The sequence below is a fragment of the Natator depressus genome, chromosome 6, assembly GCF_965152275.1.
Source record: "Natator depressus isolate rNatDep1 chromosome 6, rNatDep2.hap1, whole genome shotgun sequence".
In the NCBI taxonomy this organism is placed as follows: Eukaryota; Metazoa; Chordata; order Testudines; family Cheloniidae; genus Natator; species Natator depressus.
Genome location: NC_134239.1, coordinates 98,809,220 through 98,826,998, shown reverse-complemented (window position 1 = coordinate 98,826,998; position 17,779 = coordinate 98,809,220). Strand labels below are relative to the sequence as shown.

At 42.2% G+C, this 17,779-nt stretch overlaps 1 protein-coding gene across 5 annotated transcripts in view; it reads right to left on the bottom strand.

Moving 5' to 3' along the window:
- The window catches only part of TTC8 (tetratricopeptide repeat domain 8), a 66,357-nt gene extending 58,812 nt beyond the window's left edge, over nucleotides 1-7,545 (bottom strand). For 3 of the 5 annotated variants that reach the window (XM_074956093.1, XM_074956094.1, XM_074956092.1), the window contains exon 1: nucleotides 7,206-7,545. In XM_074956093.1, coding sequence (XP_074812194.1) covers nucleotides 7,206-7,319 — 114 coding nt within the window. In that variant the 5' untranslated portion in view covers nucleotides 7,320-7,545. Of the gene's footprint in view, nucleotides 1-4,954; nucleotides 4,994-7,205 lie in introns of all 5 variants that reach the window. The other 2 variants (XM_074956095.1, XM_074956091.1) reach the window with 1 other exon arrangement.
- Nucleotides 7,546-17,779: the final 10,234 nt, after the last annotated feature.

Sequence of the window (17,779 nt, the reverse complement as noted above, 5' to 3'; positions counted from 1 at the left end):
TATACTGAAAATGCAGGCCAAATTGCTACTGGCATCACTGTCGATGTACATCGTCACAGTGCAGGGAAGTGATTAAATGAATCACTAATAATATTTATCTTTACATTTAGTAACCACAGCAATTTGTGTCAATGGTTTATTTCAGCTGAGGATGCTTTCAGAAGTGCATCTCCATGTGAACATGTTAATTATATGTTTACTCTGACCTTGTTAAAAATCAGCATACAAGTAGCTAGGTTTAAGGTGTTTTAATTATTTAGCAATTACTTCATTTCTATAAAAAAAAAAATCAATCCCATAGGAGTAACAGCACTGAGGGTCAGGGGAGGGAAGTATTTAAAAAAAAAAAAAAAAAGACAGTTTAGTGAAAGCACGAAGTCCTATCGTAGAGCATTAAATAAGTTTTTTAAAGCAGGACATTCATTACACATCTATTAACAATTATACTATTGAGCCATTTCCCCTCCCTCTTAATAGCTGAATTACATGTTCACAATTAGTACATCTGTGCTGGTTTAGTGCCTTGAATGTGACACATGGAACACAAAGAACAGTAATCGGATTAGGCAACAAATCGGGACAATAAACAGATAGCAGTAGAGAGAGTGTTCTCTCTGTCACGCTACTACTACAAATATGGAAGCCAAGGTCCAATTTCTTATGGTAGGAGAAAAGGTTGTATTTGGCATTAATGGTTCATGCATTCATATACCCAGCATGTTGTAAGAGTTTTATTGGGAAGTCATCCACTGAATTCTTTGGAGACTTCTTAAATAAGTAAGTAAAAATACAGTACATATCAAAAGAGAATCTGTTTAAGGGAATCTTTTAAAACTCGAATTCCTTGATCTGATTTTTTAAAAGTTGATCTAGTTACATTTTGGAATCAATTTTAATGATTAATTCTTTAAGAATTGGTTTACAATGCCAATATAAAGTATTTAGTATCGTTGCAAGAGAAATTCTAGTTCATGCATGATTGGCTGAAAAATTAACGTGATGCCTCAAAGCTTAATGCTTTAGGCTCATAAACTTCCATTGACATCAATTTCAGTGGAAGTTAGGAGCTTAAATACTCTTGAGGATGTGGGCCGTAGTGATTTAACCGTCTAAGTCCCATTTATAAGTCAGTGGTACTTAAGCACTTTTGAAAATTTTACTACTCAGTCTTTTGTTACATTATCACCTACTGCTTTTCCTGACTCATTCAGTACACCTCATTGATAGGTACTCAGGGAATGACTCAGGACTGTGTACAGGATGAGGCTATTGTTTTTAGAACCCCTGCCTCATTTGTTGTAAAAGTTGGAAGATGTGCATCCAGTGAGTCAGGGACTGCAAGAAAAGAGATGAGGGTCTTGAGGCTAAGAGTTGAATGCCACCCTAGGGAACTGGATTCTATCCCTTTCTATGATTCTCCTGGCCCAGAGTTCCTATGTGATGTTGAGCAGCTCGCTCAAACCAAACTTTTCACAGGTAGTTATTAATTGTATATTCACTTCTGGGTGCCCAACATGAGATGTCTGGGGCTTGAGCTGCAGAAGTGCTGAACATGCAACTGTAAACAAAGTCAATGGGAGCTGTATATTTGAACATAGCTATAAAAATGCTAAGCTCTCTGGATATTAGGCTCTGGGCATCTCAACTTGGGCAGCAAAAACCAATGGACAATTTTGACCATACTTGCTCTGTGGTTTAGTTCCCAACTACTACCTTACCTCACAGGGATGTTGTCAAGATAAATTCATTAATGTTTTTCAAAAATTCAGATTTTATGGTGATGAGCACCATAGAAAAGTATTCAGTACACGTTTTGGATGGTGTGGGGTAAATAATGCATGAGGCCAACTGTTGAATAATAAGGATAAAAAGAAATGCTTTTTTTTTTTTTAATTACTGAACATTAGAATGAGCATGTAAAGATGAGTAGATGTTTGAGTAATGTGCACCCCTTAGAGTTCTGACTTCAAAGATTATCTCATACTTTGATATCTGCTCTTCTGAGTGTCTTAGAAAATATTAACTTTTATTAAATGCAGAGTAAACAGATTTGCGTATGTGAATATGGTTTCCTTTTTAATCGCTTACTTTCAGTAGGCTCGAAACAATACGTAAAGTTAGACTGAGTTTAAAACAAAAGCGCAAATAAGTTAATATGAAAATGCAGATTGAGGCATACTAGCCCTTTTCCCTCTGACCTGAGCCAAGCAGAATGAACATATAACAGATTGACAAGGTATGTGAGAATCTTTTATTGGACCAAAGTTCTGCTGTTGCAAGGTACAAAATTTTGAGCTACACAGAATTCTCCTTCAGGTCTGGGGAAGAAAGCAGAGTGTCTGAGCTAAAGACTGGTAAGCAGAAGGGGCAACATGTTGGAGGAGGTCACTTGCAATGAAATGGGAAATTGGGGGTTAGACTGTTACAAATAAAGGGTTTGAAGTGAGCAACTAAGGGTAGCAGGCAGTGTGATATATTGCAAATTGTTGTAATAAGCCATAAAAATCAGTGACCCTATTAAGTCCATGGCTTTTGGGGTCTGTCTAGCGGAGTTATGAATTTAAGTTCCCTAGCTCGCCTTTTGAAAGCGTTGTGCAGATTTCCTTTGAGGACAAGTACTGAAAGATCAGATATGGAGCAATAGCTTTGTGAAAAGAGTTGGTCCATGGGTGATATAGTGTCGTCGTCTTCTATCACTTTTTCTCTCTGTAGGCTCATTAGAGAGCACAATGATTGTCTGGTTTCACCCACCCAGTTGTTGTGGTGTACCTCAACCAGTGCATTAAATGCCTCATGTTGTAACAGATGTATAGGACCCAGGAACCTTGAAAGGTGTGTTGTAAGGGGTATTGAACACCATAGCAGTGGAGATATTTCTGCAGGTTTTGCATCTGTTTTGGCAGGTTCTGGTGCTGCTTTGAGTTGGTGGGCCCTTGTATGTGGGGAGCTTGCTTCTGAAGATGATGTTGGCAAGACTGGGGAGATGTTTGAAGGTCAGAAGAGGGCTCAGGAAAGTCTTCTTTCAGGATGGGGTTCCCATCCTAACTGTAATAATTTGATACCCCATATGGGTTCCAGTGTGGGCTGGTAGGTGACAGTGAGGGATGTGTGATAAGTGGGTTTCTTTTTCCTGTACCGAAGCAGGTTCTCTTGGGGTATTTTGGTGGCTCTTTGCATTATGTGATCTACTTCTTTCATAAGGGTGTCCCTGTTTAGTGAAGGCACTTTTAAATGTGTTTAGGTGTGTATCCCGGACTTTCTCTTAGGAGCAAATTCTGTTTTATCTAAGGCCTGGCTCTAGATAATAGGGTTTGTTTGTTTTGGTGTGTCTGGTGCGGTTGCTCAAATTGTGGAAGTAAATGTGGTAACCAAGGACCATCATGACTACAATAACACTGCAAACGTGACATATCAAGGCTTGGATCAAGAAGATGACGATAAAAGTGCACTAACACAGTGAGGAGAAAGAGACACTGTTTTATAAATCAGAAGCAGAGTTATAAAATATCAGGCAGGTAGCCAATAAAAGCTAATACTAGCCTTAGCTTCTTGTGGATTACAATAAAAGCTGCAGAATCTGAGTCATGCTGAGTAGATAACACAGTAATTGGCAGACAACAGAGAAGACAAATCATTTAACATTTGTCTGCCTTCTAGCATTAACTAACTATATCAAACACTTTAAAGGCTAGTCTTTATGTACACAGAAAATGGCTTCTTAGTGAGATTTCAAATGTAGAATTTTTGATATGGTGAGTCTGACTCAAGTTGCTACAATGAAGAATCTTGCCTGTTTAGTTTCTTTTTGTACCAATAAAGAGATTTTTATCAGTACTCCTATACCATCTGTTAGTAGTTCCACCTTCTACATGGGCTGTCAGATAAGATTGTCAGAGGACTGCCATCATATTTCTGACTCATAAATACACCATGAAATACTGTGCACTCTACAATCTTTCTGAAGAAATATGCTGACCAATTCACATTAAACTAATAATTGCAGTTTTTTAAAGTCTATGAATTTTTAGTATTGATTTCAGTTATACAAAGTGTTTTCCACAGAGACTTAACTAAATACATAGTGCATATTTAAAAGACAAAAAATTAATCTGAGAACTAAGAGCATCAGTCAAGTAGAAATACAGTTCACTTTAAAAAGCAGGCCATTCCTGTTTAAATTGAACTTTTAAATGAGGATTCCTCAAATAATTATATAGCAGCAACAGTGAAACTGACTATATGCAAAGAATTGTCAAATGTACAAATTTGAGAGAATTCCATTCACTTTAATCCTTCAGCTAAAGCAACAGTAGTTACTTGTGGCAATAAGTACATTTTCAGACAGAAGTGTAAATCGTACACTGGGACTTATGCTATATGAAATCAATTATTTTAAAAGGTGTTTCCACTTTTTTCCTTGTGTGATTTGAAACAGGTAGCTTAGCTTTATCCAGTTTGCAAATAAAAAGTAATTGATTGTTTCTAGATCTATACAAAGTTGCCTTCATTGTCAATTGTCAAAGCTATGACATTAACACCAGCTGGTACAAACAGTGGGCCCTGACCCTCCAAATAGCACATTTGAACTTTATTCATGGGAGTAAAGATATGTATTAAGTTAAGTGTTTGCAAGATTGGGTCCATGCTCAATATTTGGATGGCAAACATACAGCAAAAACCCAGCAAGTTAAGACTAATGACTCAGTTGATAGTCTTCAAATACTACCAATATCAAACCCCTGCTGTGCCTACACTGTCCTCTACACTGCAGCTTCCTCTAAAATTAGAAAGTCTAGATCTTTCTCTCTTCGAACTGCTGTTTTTCCACTTGTTCGTTCCACCTGCCACTGCTGTCCTCTCATGCTAATATCTTATTTACCGCCTTCTCCTCCTCCCCCCAGCCATACTGCTCCTAAACGCTTTCTCCCAGCCCATGATATATTATGCTCCTTACCCTATTTCTTCTGCTATGAGCTGCTTTCCTCAGTTGGTTCTGCAATAGGCGCAGCAAAAGACAAAGTAACTTTTCAGCAAAATTTTTGCAGTCCCAAGGAAAAAAAAAAATCACACTGCAATGCTTGTATGTTGGAGTTCTACAGTGCACATTAAAAAGCTCCCTATACAATAAATGAACAAACTTTTTATATTCAGACTGGTAATGATTTGGAAAACTTCTCAGTTTGGCACTTTAGATATTTATAAATAACACTGCTGCTGCAGCGTTAATATGGTACTATTAGTATTGTGGTTGCACCCTAGGAACCCCAGTCATTGTTGAGGGCCCCATTTTGCTAGGCATTGTACAAACATAAGATGGTCCCTGACCCAAAAAGCTTACAATCTAAGTATACATACTGCAAACACACTTCAAAAAGCTTGCCTTATTTATGATGTGGAAGACCCTGCGAAGAACAGCTCTGCAGATGTCTAGTGCATGTACAGCAGTAATTAGTGGAAACCATGAGATTACAGCTTCAAGCTTTCTCTGAATGTCCTTTCTAAGTAAAAGCTTTTTTATTTGTTCCTTGGGGCTTTTGTGTGGTGACTTAGGGCTTATGGATAAATGTTGAATGTATGAATAAATGTTTTCAAATATCTAGCGTAAACAAGTGCTCATCAAATCGTATACCTTGTGCAATTTCAGTGGTTGCTCCTTGAGATCCTTTGCCTCTTTTCCCTTATGGGGAAGCGTGAACTCTCAAGCTCTTAAGAGAAACTAAAGCGTAAGACATTTTGTGAGAACTAAAATCTTCCCAGTATATCTTGTCCAGAGACACAGCCCATCTAGCTGCTGTTCTCCAAGAAATAATAGCAATAATGACCTTTACATAAAATGATATTTATCCAGGATGAAAGTTGGAGAACCCTCTTTTTTCATGCAACATGTATAACTGAAGTGTAAACCTTGAACAGCATACTGAACACTTAGAGTTAATACCCATTCAGATGAAACAAATTGTCAGTTCCATGTAATTGATTATTAAACAACAAATTCAAATATACAGTCCCTTTACCAGATATTGAAGACTAGCAGGAATATCAATCTTAGTTTTACACTTGTGCCAATCACAATAGCATCTGAGCACTTTTGACATAAAATTAATATCAAAATCCCTTGTGCATTTCATGATGTCTCTAGTACTTCTCCTTTTACAGGATCAGAACTCTGCTTGGGCTGCGGGAGTTTTGGGATGGACTGGATTTGGGGTGGGGGAGAGATAAAGGGCCACAATTATCTTATTGCTATTACAACATATATATATTTAATTATAGAAGTACCTTTGTCTCCTACTTCACTACTTGCTTTGGATTTGGGGCCCTAAAGTGCATATGCCATCTCATGCCACTAGAGGAATAGATGTCCCTTCAACACTGATTTAGAGTAAATCTGTGGGGGCTCCACTGCCTTCTCTAGAAGGAAGGAAAGATTTCAGAGAGGTCAGTAGGAGCTAGCTAACTTTTGTTTTTTTTAAAAAAAGCATTTTTGTCCTCATTTGATGCTAAGCCTCCCTATTAAGACAACAGATACACATTCAAGTTTGATTTTTGTTCTTGCTCAGTTCTGATCAAGTTAATAGTACTTCTGGGAGATCTACTAACAAGCAATACGTAAGAGCTAGCTAACATTACTTTGCAGTGCTGATCTTGTGTCGGTCCCAGAATATTAGAGAGACAAGGTCAGTTAGGTAATATCTTGTATTGGTCCACCTTCTATATTGATTAAATTCAGTCTAGGTGCCTCCAAACTGTCTAGCAAATGTTTCTGGCTGATGCAATTTATTGGTTTACACTCCCTCCTCTGTCACTGGGAGACAGTCATCCACTTGGAACAGCTATGTTTGGAAGGCCAGGGTGGCAACAGACAATAAAGCAGAGAAGCTGCCCAAGCCTCCCTTGTAGGAATCATGGCTCCCCTAAGCACCGATGCTCATGCACTTCCTCGAGCAATCCAGTCCCAGGCTGGACTGGAGGCAGGAAAGGGATGATGATGGGGGGGCAGGAGAAAGCCGGATGCACCAGGTGTAGCTACAAACCCTACTGCGCAGACACACTCCGCTCACCCCGAGTGAGGGGGGCGCTGACACACACTCCCCGGCGCCCGCCCACTCTTACCCCCGCTCCAACTCTCTCGTAAGTCTGAGTCCTCAACGTCCACCCCGCCCATCGTTCACGCAGCGCCCCTACCCCCGCGGCCGGCCCGGTACCTGGTGTCCGGGGGATTTCTCCAGCAGCTGGGAGCAGAGATCCGCGCAGAGCTGGAACTTCCGCCTCCTGAAGTAGCTCCAGGCCTGGAGCAGCGGCTCCATCTCCAGCCCCATCCTGCCGTGCGGGGCGGACTCGGACCCGGACACGTCCCGCACCCAGCGCCGACCGGCCTCCTCCCCGCAGAGCTGGCGTCCCTCTGCCAAGCAACGCCCGAGCCGGGGCCTAGCAGGAGCAGAGGTGGCCAAGCAGCTGCCTGAGAAACAGCGCAGCCCAGTTCGCTCTGCCCCGGCCGGCCCGAGCCTGCCCGCACGGTGAAGGCCTGGGGGTGGCTCCCACGGATACTGTAGCAGCGGCTGCTCCTCTGGGGCACAGTCTCGCTGTGTCCATCAGGGGCAAACTCTGCTCTCCCCTCTCCCGGGCCCGGTGGCCTCCCTGGCCAACCCTCTGTCCAGGCTCGGCCCTATCCCCCCAAACACCAGCGGGCTGCAGTACTTAGCCCTAAGGGTGTGGCAGTGCCGTCTCCCTAGACTCTCAAGGGCTCACCCCAGAGGCAACGCCGATAGTTGCCAAATTAAACTGGCGTTCTGCCCCCCGACTAGTCCCTGTGGGGTGAGTACAATGAGCCATATCCCCTATCAAATGAGCGTGGGACAGACGCCCTGATACTGCAGACACATGGTAAATTTGTAGTCAGTGGGGCAACTCCTCCTCTTAAAATTAAGCGTATGTGGTAACTGGAGTGGAGCTTTATTCTGTATATCTGTTACCAAACTCGTTCAGTGTATCTTACTTTATTGTGCCAACTCACATATTCAGGCCTTGCCTAAATACAAATGTTATACAGATTTAACTAAATGGGTTTTACTTTAGAAACTGATGTAGTTAAATCAGTGCAGATTTTGTGCAGATCAGGCTTTATTTACAATACTGTAAATCTAGAGTAATCCAAGGGAGTGGATTTGGGACCTGCTGCTGCCCCATTGAAGTCAGAGGTAAAACTTATATTTATGTTAATGAGAGCTGGATCAGGCCCTTAACATTGGCAACTGAGAGCAGAGTTTGGTTGGGTTGCTAACCAGTCATCCCAAGAATCCCAAATTTTATTTTTAAAACTGTCTTCTATATCATACCATTTTCCGTTTATGATATACTATAACTTTTCCTCTCTTTACTGAGGACTAGTGGATTCAAGGATTTCCACTTCTGTGTTAAACAGTTTGTCCCAAGAGAACACTATAAATATCAGTTTTTCTACATAATATTATATATAGCAGTACAGTTCTTAAGGTTGGAGTGGATTAAATTTTACAGCAGAGCTCTTTAAGTGCTATGGATATGAGAGTTCAATTTTAAGAGGTGTTCATCACTTGCCGTTACTATTCACTATGGTGGGAACTCAGCACTTCTGAAAATCTGGTTATGATTGTCCTTACCTGGTTTCAGGATTCCAAAGTATAAGAACAGCAAAAATATCTTGGAATCACACTGTACTTCCAAATGCTAAGAACCCAGTTCTACACTCCTCAAGAAAAAAATCTTCTGAAGACAGTGGGAGTTCTGGTTACAAAGAGTACAGGCTTGGGCCTACTGTGAGCAGCTGTGCTTTCTCTGCCTTGGAGCTTTCACTGGTTCCTTTTAGATTTGGCAGAGAAAACCAATCAAGAACTAATTTCAGATATTGTAGTGGTGGAAAAAAGTTGGAATGGTAATAATTATGTTATGGTGTAAGGTGTTAATGGTGGCCACCAGTCAAATACCAAAAGTTAATTAGTGTATTAAGCACACTTCATTCAAGCTGAATGAGGGAGCAATTAAATGCCTCATTGTTAGTGAGAGCTGAAAGAATAGAAACCACTTCCCAAGGCATGGACCAGCCTGGCAGAGTTTGAGTGAGGGGGCGGTGGGGATTGATTGGCTGCAGCTGTTTGTCTGTCAGAAGGAAAAAAAACAGCAGACAGTGAGAGAAATGTTGATCTTGGCTCTGAGAAGGAGCAGAGACAGAAGACCAGATCCACATAGGGACTGAGGTGCCTCAATCTGAGGTTTATGTGCCTAAATCCTAGTTTTAGGCAGTACTGTGATTCATAGATTCATAGATATTTAGGTCAGAAGGGACCATTATGATCATCTAATCTGACCTGCACAACGCAGGCCACAGAATTTCACCCACCACTCCTACAAAAAAAACCTCACACCTATATCTGTGCTATTGAAGTCCTCAAATCGTAGTTTAAAGACTTCAAGAAGCAGAGAATCCTCCAGCAAGTGACCCGTGCTCCATGCTACAGAGGAAGGCGAAAAACCTCCAGGGCCTCTTCCAATCTGCCCTGGAGGAAAATTCCTTCCCGACCCCAAATATGGTGATCAGCTAAACCCTGAGCATATGGGCAAGATTCATCAGCCAGATACTGCAGAAAATTCTTTCCTGGGTAACTCGGATCTCACCCCATCTAATAGCCCATCACAGGCCATTGGGCCTATTTACCATGAATATTTAATTACCAAAACCATGTTATCCCATCATACCATCTCCTCCGTAAACTTATCGAGTTTACTCTTAAAGCCAGATAGATCTTTTGCCCCCCACTGCTTCCATTGGAAGGCTATTCCAAAACTTCACTCCTCTGATGGTTAAAAACCTTCGTCTAATTTCTAGTCTAAATTTCCTAGTGGCCAGTTTATATCCATTTATTCTCGTGTCCACGTTGGTACTGAGCTTAAATAATTCCTTTCCCTCTCTGGTATTTATCCCTCTGATATATTTATAGAGAGCAATCATATCTCCCCTCAACCTTCTTTTAGTTAGGCTAAACAAGCCAAGCTCCCTGAGTCTCCACATGGCTGCTGCCTAACCCCGTAGATGCCTAAACTCAGCACCTGATTTTTTTTTTTTTTTTTGCTGTACAAAGTCCTGAGGCAGCACCTGAATTTCTACCTCAGGTATGTGCACTGTTGCCTCACAATAGGCATGAGTAGGGCCCTACCAAATTCATGGTCAATTTTGATCAATTTCATAGTCATAGGATTTTAAAAATTGTAAATTTCATGATTGTAGCTATTTAAATCTGAAATTTCACTGTGTTGTAATGGAACTGGTCCTGACCCAAAAAGGAGTTATTTGTGGGGGGATGTGATACTGCTACCTTTACTTCTGCACTGCTGCTGGTGGTGGCGCTGCCTTCAGAGCTGAGCAGCTGGAGAGCGGCGGCTGCTGGCTGGAAGCCTAGCTCTGAAGGCAGAGCTACCAGCAGCAGTGCAGAAGTAAGGATGGCATGGTGTGATATTCCCATCCTTTTGCACTGCTGCCTTCAGAGCTGGGCCCTCTCTCAGCAGCTGCCACTGTCTGGCTGCCCAGGTCTGAAGGCAGCAGTGCAGAAGTAAGGGTGGCATGGCATGGTATTGCCCCCCTACTTCTGTGCTGCTGCTGGTAGGCTGCTGCCTTCAGAGGCGGATGCCTGGCCAGCTGCTGCTGCTCTCTGGCTGCCCTGCTCTGAAGACAGTGCAGAAGTAAGAGTGGCAGTACTATGACCCCCCCCCCCCCCCAAATAACCTTGTGACCTCCTCTGCAACTCCCTTTTGGGGCAGGACCTCCAATTTGAGAAATGCTGGTCTCCCCCGTGAAATCGCTATAGAATAGGGTAAAAGCATACAACGATCAGATTGCACAGTCCGTGACACATTTTTCATGGCCGTGAATTTGTTAGGGCCCTAGGCATGAGATAAGCACCCAGGTGCCTAAGTCCCCGTGTGAGCCATAAGCAAGAGAAGACAGGTGGAGGAGTGCCTGTCTTCCCAATGGGGCTTGTTCCAGTAGGTGTGTTCTAAGAATACTACAAAATGGAGGAGGTGGTGGGGTTGGTGCCTATATCTTTTATCCTAGTGATTATTCACCTGTAATATGGGAGACCAAGGTTCAGTTCTCCCCTTCTGCTGAAGAGGGAGACAGGATTTGAACAGGAATCTCCCACCTGACTGCTCTAACCCAAGGGCTGTAGAATAGTCTGAGGCAGGTGAGGTTTCTATCAAATTTTCCTGTTGAATTATTAGTTATTATATTAACTAATTATATGTAATATATTATTAGTTATTAGAATTATTAGTTGAATTATTGGTTATTGAAGCAGGAGGACTGGACCCTGGGTCTCCCCCTACCCAGGTGGCTAATCTAACCCTCAGGCTATAGAGTCATTCTCTCTCTGTCTGTCTGTCCCACACAATATTTATATAAAGTAGAATGGTGTGATGCTTTCTGGGGTACCCAGGGTTTGAGGCACCTCACTACCACTTGTGCTTTGTATGAGGAAGCCTTTACTGTGCCTACCATGGGTCAGCTCCCTGACTCTACTGGCCATGGGCAACATAAGTGGTCCACTGACCACTTATGCACGATAGCAATAGGTTATTTATAAAATAAAATCATAACATAACCCACATTCTAGAACTTAGACTTATTTACCTTGATACTTTCTTGTCTTATAGAGTAACGCTTACCCCAAAGTCCTTCCAGCTTTTTTCATCCAGGCCTGGCTGTGATCCCTTTTTCATGCGACAAAACACTCTGCTAGCTTGTCCCCTAAGTAAAGGGGGCAGGGTATCTCTTGGTACCCTTATATATATCAGGCCAGTTCTTTTTGTTTTTTTCATAAACAGGACACCCCCTACCAACTGCTTCCCCCCCACATGGCCTTCCTCTTGTTGATTTTTGCAGTCTTTTAATCAGCATATGTCTCACTATGCAAATAGGCTTATAGTGTGAGACATGGAATGCACAATGACCAGAAGGGAAAGCATCTGCTACCTCATGCTTGTAAAGAATCTGTTTAAGACATGTTACCTACCTTAACTCTAAGGCTTGGAGAATGTAACTTCCAGTATAGATACATAACTTCTTAAATATTATCCATACATACATTTTGAAATTATGATAATGATCAGTGAGCTTCTGGATTTTGATAGAGACCTTACATGCTACCCTTTTGGTTAACTGAATTTCCATATATCTGACCCAGGATTTCCCTGTAAAACCCTATGCATCTCCTGTGCCTTCTGCCAGTTGGCATCAAGAGGTCCCTTGGTCACAAATGGCTTGAACAGAAGAAGGCGAGCAAGGATCTCCTTCTCCTGTCAGGTTATCCCATAACTCAGTGGTTAAAGCATGCTCCTCATAGGTGGGAGATCCCCTGTTCAAATCATTTCTCCCCTTCAGGCTGAGAAGAGAATTGACCCTGGGCCTCCCACATCCACAGTGAGCTCTTTAACCTCTAGGCTAAAACGTATAAAGGAACCAGTGCTTAAGCTCCCTATATATATCAGTCACCATGTGGCAAGTACTGCTCTTGCTGCAGGGGTTGCCAGTTTGCTGTGATTATATCTGCGCTCTAGAGTATGAGATTAGGCGTTAGAATTGTGTGGGGTAATTATCTTGGGAACAGAAGCATACCAAGAGGACACTAAATGTTATTCCTGTTATATCAGGTCACGCGATTGGGAGTGTTGAGGAAATTCATTAGGGTTATCAGCATGGGGAGGGCACCGGCAACCGTGGGAGTTTTGGTTTATCCTGTTCTGTCATATTTTCTTCCTGTTTAATACAGTTCCTCTGTATATATTGTTTGTGTTTATTCCTTGGGAGTCTCCAGCTATCTGGCAAGCAACTCAGGGCTATCCTGTGGTCGGAATTTTCCGTTCATACCGCCTCGCTGCCTGGTGATCCTGCTAAGAGGGAGCAGGGATCGGGGGAGGCACCACCAAGTAAATTTATCTGGTAAGAGAATATGGAAGTTACATCCTACTGAGCTTGAGGCGGGATCCAGATGAACCCAGCCCTGTCCATCAAAAACCCGAAAGGAGTCTGGTGTTAAAGGAGGTAAGAGGCTGGACAGGGCTCTACACACCAAAGAAATATCTGATTCATATAGTTAGTTCTTTCCTCCTAATGGAAAACAATCCAGGAGGGTCCTGAATATTTGCTAACAGCTTGGACCAAGGGGAAATAATGTGCATAAACAGTGGTTTATTCTGATGCGGGGGGGCAGGAGGAAGTAGCACAGGCTGTGCTTGCACTGCTCATACTTAGTAGTTTAGAGTTGGATTATGACTGACCTATGCGTGAGTGAATGCAGGAGGACAGGGTAGCTAGCACAAAGCTCCCTATGTGGGGAGTGCTTCTCTGAGCTAAAAGGGGTTAATAAGGGTTGTGAAGAGGTAATGCCATAGCCCTATCCTGCCTGTATACTGGTCTCTATGCGTGGGAGCACACACTGTATCTCATGAAAACATGCAGCAACTGGTGGGCTCATTCTGCACAACTTGTGCTTCAGCCTCTGATCAAGCCTCCACTTGAGAGCACTAAGCACTGACTTCAGTGCAGGGTTGTAGCCAAGTAACTGTTGAGTTCTTAGCTTGTTTAAAATTGCAAACTCTACAGCATATATTTAATAGTTTTGGCATAGTATCAAAGGGTATGCAAGACATGGCATTCAAAGGGATTATGAACATTTGCCAGTAACTATTGATTTATTAAAAAGATTAGTAGCAGTGCTTCCAAGCATTTTTGTGAACGTCTATGAGACCATGCTTTTTGAAATATCTTTTTGTTAACATTTTATGTAATTTAGTACATCTGGGGAGCTATTTTATAATAGAATACAAGGTGAAGGACACTTGCAGTTTGTATTTTGAGGTCAGTACATTAATTCTAAAGTTACCTGGAACTAAAACAGATGAAAGTGGTATGGGCAGATGTAACCCATACACCTCCTTGGTATGATGTTCTGTCCCATCTAGTGGCACCGAGACTACTTAAAGAGAGAGAGTTAAATGAGTCTGCTCTACAACCTTAGCAAATAGCCCATTGGCTTTTAGCTCATTTAGCAGAGGCTCATGCATTAAGCTCCAGAAGTCCCAGCTTCGATCCCGCCTGCTGATGACCGGGATCTGTCAGCATTACAAGTGGAGGCTCGTCCAGGATTTTAACTGGGAAGTCTCTGAAGCTCCAGGACACGCTTCCTCAGCTGGGGAAGTATGTAACCCACACACCTTCTGGGTATGGTGTTGTGTACCATCTAGTGGTACCGAGACCACTTAGAGAGAGAGAGAGAGAGAGAAAATGAGTCTGCTCTACAGCTTTAGCTAACAGTGAGTTGGCTTTTGGCTCATGCACTAAGCTCAAGAGGTCCCAGGTTTGATCCTGCCCGACGATGACCAGGATCTGTCAGTGTTACACAGACACGGGACAAGTAGTGACTGAATATTTGGTATTTTGCTATTTTTACAGGAGTTTTGCACATTGCACTCTATAACAGTTAAATACAATTTGTAAATTCTATATCAGCCTGGATTTACACACAGGTTAAGGTGCTTTATATATTTCAGACACCGACATTAGCCTCCTCAAGGAATTGAGGAATGGGTTTTTTGTAGCTATGGAGCCTTTCATGTTTAATATCACTAGTTAAAATCCATCCCAGACTGGTAATGATTTAAAGGTGTTACCATGTGGTAGCTTATAAGAACATAAGAGCAGCCATATTAGGTCAGATTAAAGGTCCATCTAGCCCAGTATCCTGTCTTCCAACAGTGGACAATGCCAGATGCCCCAGAGGGAATGAACAGAACAGGTAATCATCAGGTGATCCAGTATTTTACGTGAAAGTAATTGCTGGTTTCAGTAAAATTCATAGTGAATAAGCATCTGCACATTAAACTATTACAACTACTATCACCACAACTGGCATGCTTGTTTGCAGTCTTAGAGAGGACAAAGAGTAAATGGGTATGGAAACTGATTAGTTTCTCATTCCCTTCAGTTCAGGGTTGAGGTACTGTGCAGGTGAAACTTGCATTGCTTCTGCTTGAGCGATTACCTGCCCTGTGGAAAAACTAGAGAACTTTAGGCTATAGGGTAGTCAATAAAAATAATATTTTAGAGGCCATTTCTTAGGGCCAGATAAGGTGGGAGGAAAAAAAAGATAGATATCCTGCTTGTGAAACAGTGACTGCTAGGACGAGTCTTAATTTAGCACCACAACCTCTTTGGATCTGGGAGGCATTGTTTAGGTTAGAGGGGATTTTCACTGATGGGAACATTACAGGAAAATGTGAGTTGAATGACTCTGTAGAGGTGTTTGCAATTTGTATTATGAAAAGGAGAACATAGGCTGAGTGGTTTGTAGGTGTATCTGTTGCACTTTCAGAAGGTTTTGTGGTAAAGAGAAGGCTACTTTATATTTATATTTGAAATAATGGAAGGGTCTAGTGTATAATGTGGTGACATTCTGAGTATTTTAGATCAAACAGATTTGAATTTCCTCATAGAGCCAATCACGAATAAAGCAATAGTCTTTGTTGTTAGTGACATCTTGGGGCAGTGTTAAACATATATGTTATGCATGCAGTACAAATATAGAAATGAATATATTAAGAAAGGTAGGTAAATGATATATAGGAGTTAAGGAGCAAAAATTATCCAAAAATCTTAAAGAGAACTGATTCTTGATCATGTTGGCTAAAAGAAATTCTGGTAATATCCACGTTTTATAAATGCATAAGGGTATTATGTTAGGAGACATCTTTCCTCTCTGAAGGGGCGTAAAATGCAGGAATGCTTCTTATTTCACTTGCATGCTTTTGTGACTGTAATAACATCTCACTGGCAAAATAAATTGCTTGTTACTGCATTCTACTTGCAACCCTACAAAAGAACAATTCAAAGTTCAGGAATCAAAATAATTCAAACTCTCTATGGCTGCAGTTGGGGATTATTTTTCATTCGAGGACTACAGGATGTCCTTGAGGCATGCTGCAGCAAGGACCCTGATTATCATTATCACTAAGACTGAAAATCTCGGAGTTCTAATAAATGTAAGGATCCTATTTATTTTTCATTTCTATTCAGGTCTACTTTAATTTCTTTGTCAAATGCACAGTTTTTCAGTAAGGCATCTTAGTCTTACTGGGTATGAAATTCAAGGTTTGACAGCAAAATATGACTATCTCAATCATGCCAAGCTTAACTCATTTATTGATCAGCTTCTGGAGTCACAACGTGAACAGTTTTGGGCCATTGTTAGTGAAGGACAACCAGTGGCCAAGACAGCACTCCAGTCAGCACTTGATGTAGCCGACACAGCAGCCTGGTCCATTTCTACAGCAGTGGTTATGTGATGAGTGTCCTGGTTACACCTACCTGGCTTCCCTAAGGAAGTACAGACAACATTGGAGGACCTCCCCTTCAAAGGCACTAAATTGTTTGCCAAGAAAACTGATGCATCTCTCTGTACACTCAAGGATTCCTGGGCCACTCTTCAGTCATTAGGGATTTGTAAAAAGAAAATTTAGTCCTCAATCTCAGCGTATGTCCCGCACAATACATTTTTACAAATGAATGCTATTATGAGCCTCAAAGGAAAAAAAATCCAGATATTCCAAATGTAAACCATCAGGCCCCCAGTCTCTCTCTTAACAACCATCTACCTCAAAACATCACCGACAGACCACTCTCCTCAACACCAACTGCAGCTGATCAACCCATTGCATCCATTTGGGTACTGCCTTGCTTTGTTCCACAACAACTGGGAACAAAATAACATCTGACTGATGGGTGCTGGAAATCATCCGCAATGGGTATTCCATCCACTTCACCTCCCTTCCCTGTCCCTCTTCAGGGATCCTTCTCACAAGAGTTTATTACGGCAAGAAATAGATCACCTCCTCTGGCTAGGAGCCATAGACCTAGTACCTCAGCATCCAGGAGGTTAAGGTTTTAATCTCGTTATTTCCAGTTACCTGAGAAGAAGGGAGGTTGGAGACCCATACTGGAACTTGGAGCACTAAACAAATTTGTCAAAGCTCAAAAATACAGGATGGTCACATTAGCAGCGATTATTCCATCTTTGGAACAGGGAGATTGGTTTTTGGTCCTCAACCTGCAGGATGCCTATTTCCACATATTGATACTACTTTCACACAGACGGTTCCTCAGATTTACCCTGGGCCAGGAACATTACCAGTACAGAGCGCTCCCCTTGGCCCCACATCAGCTCTGAGAGTATTCTCCAACATTCTCTTCATAGTGGTGGTGCACCTACATTCCCAGGAGACTATGATCTGCCCCTACCTGGACGATTTACTCCTCAGAGCCTGCTCCTTCAACAAAGCCCTCTGGGTCACCCAGATTGCTGTAGACTTGTTCACAGAGCAGGGCCTACAGATCAACGTCCAAAAATTGACATTCACCCCTGTACAGCACCTAGAGCTCATAGAAGCTGATCTCGACTCATTACAGGTGAAAGCACTCTTGCTACAGCACAGGTTGCACACCTTGGCCACAGTCAGAGAGGCAGTACAGACCTGCCCTCATATCAGGCAGACACTACCTCCAACTTCTGGGGCATATGGCTGCAGGCACATCCATGATATCTCATCCCAGACTTCACATGAGGTGCCTCAAAATGTGGTTAAGCTCAGCCTACATGCTGAACAAAGAGACTAGACAAAACTCTATCACTGCCCACCAAAGTCAAACACTCCCTGGACTGGCAGAAAGACCCAGCAAATGTCTGCATGGGGATCC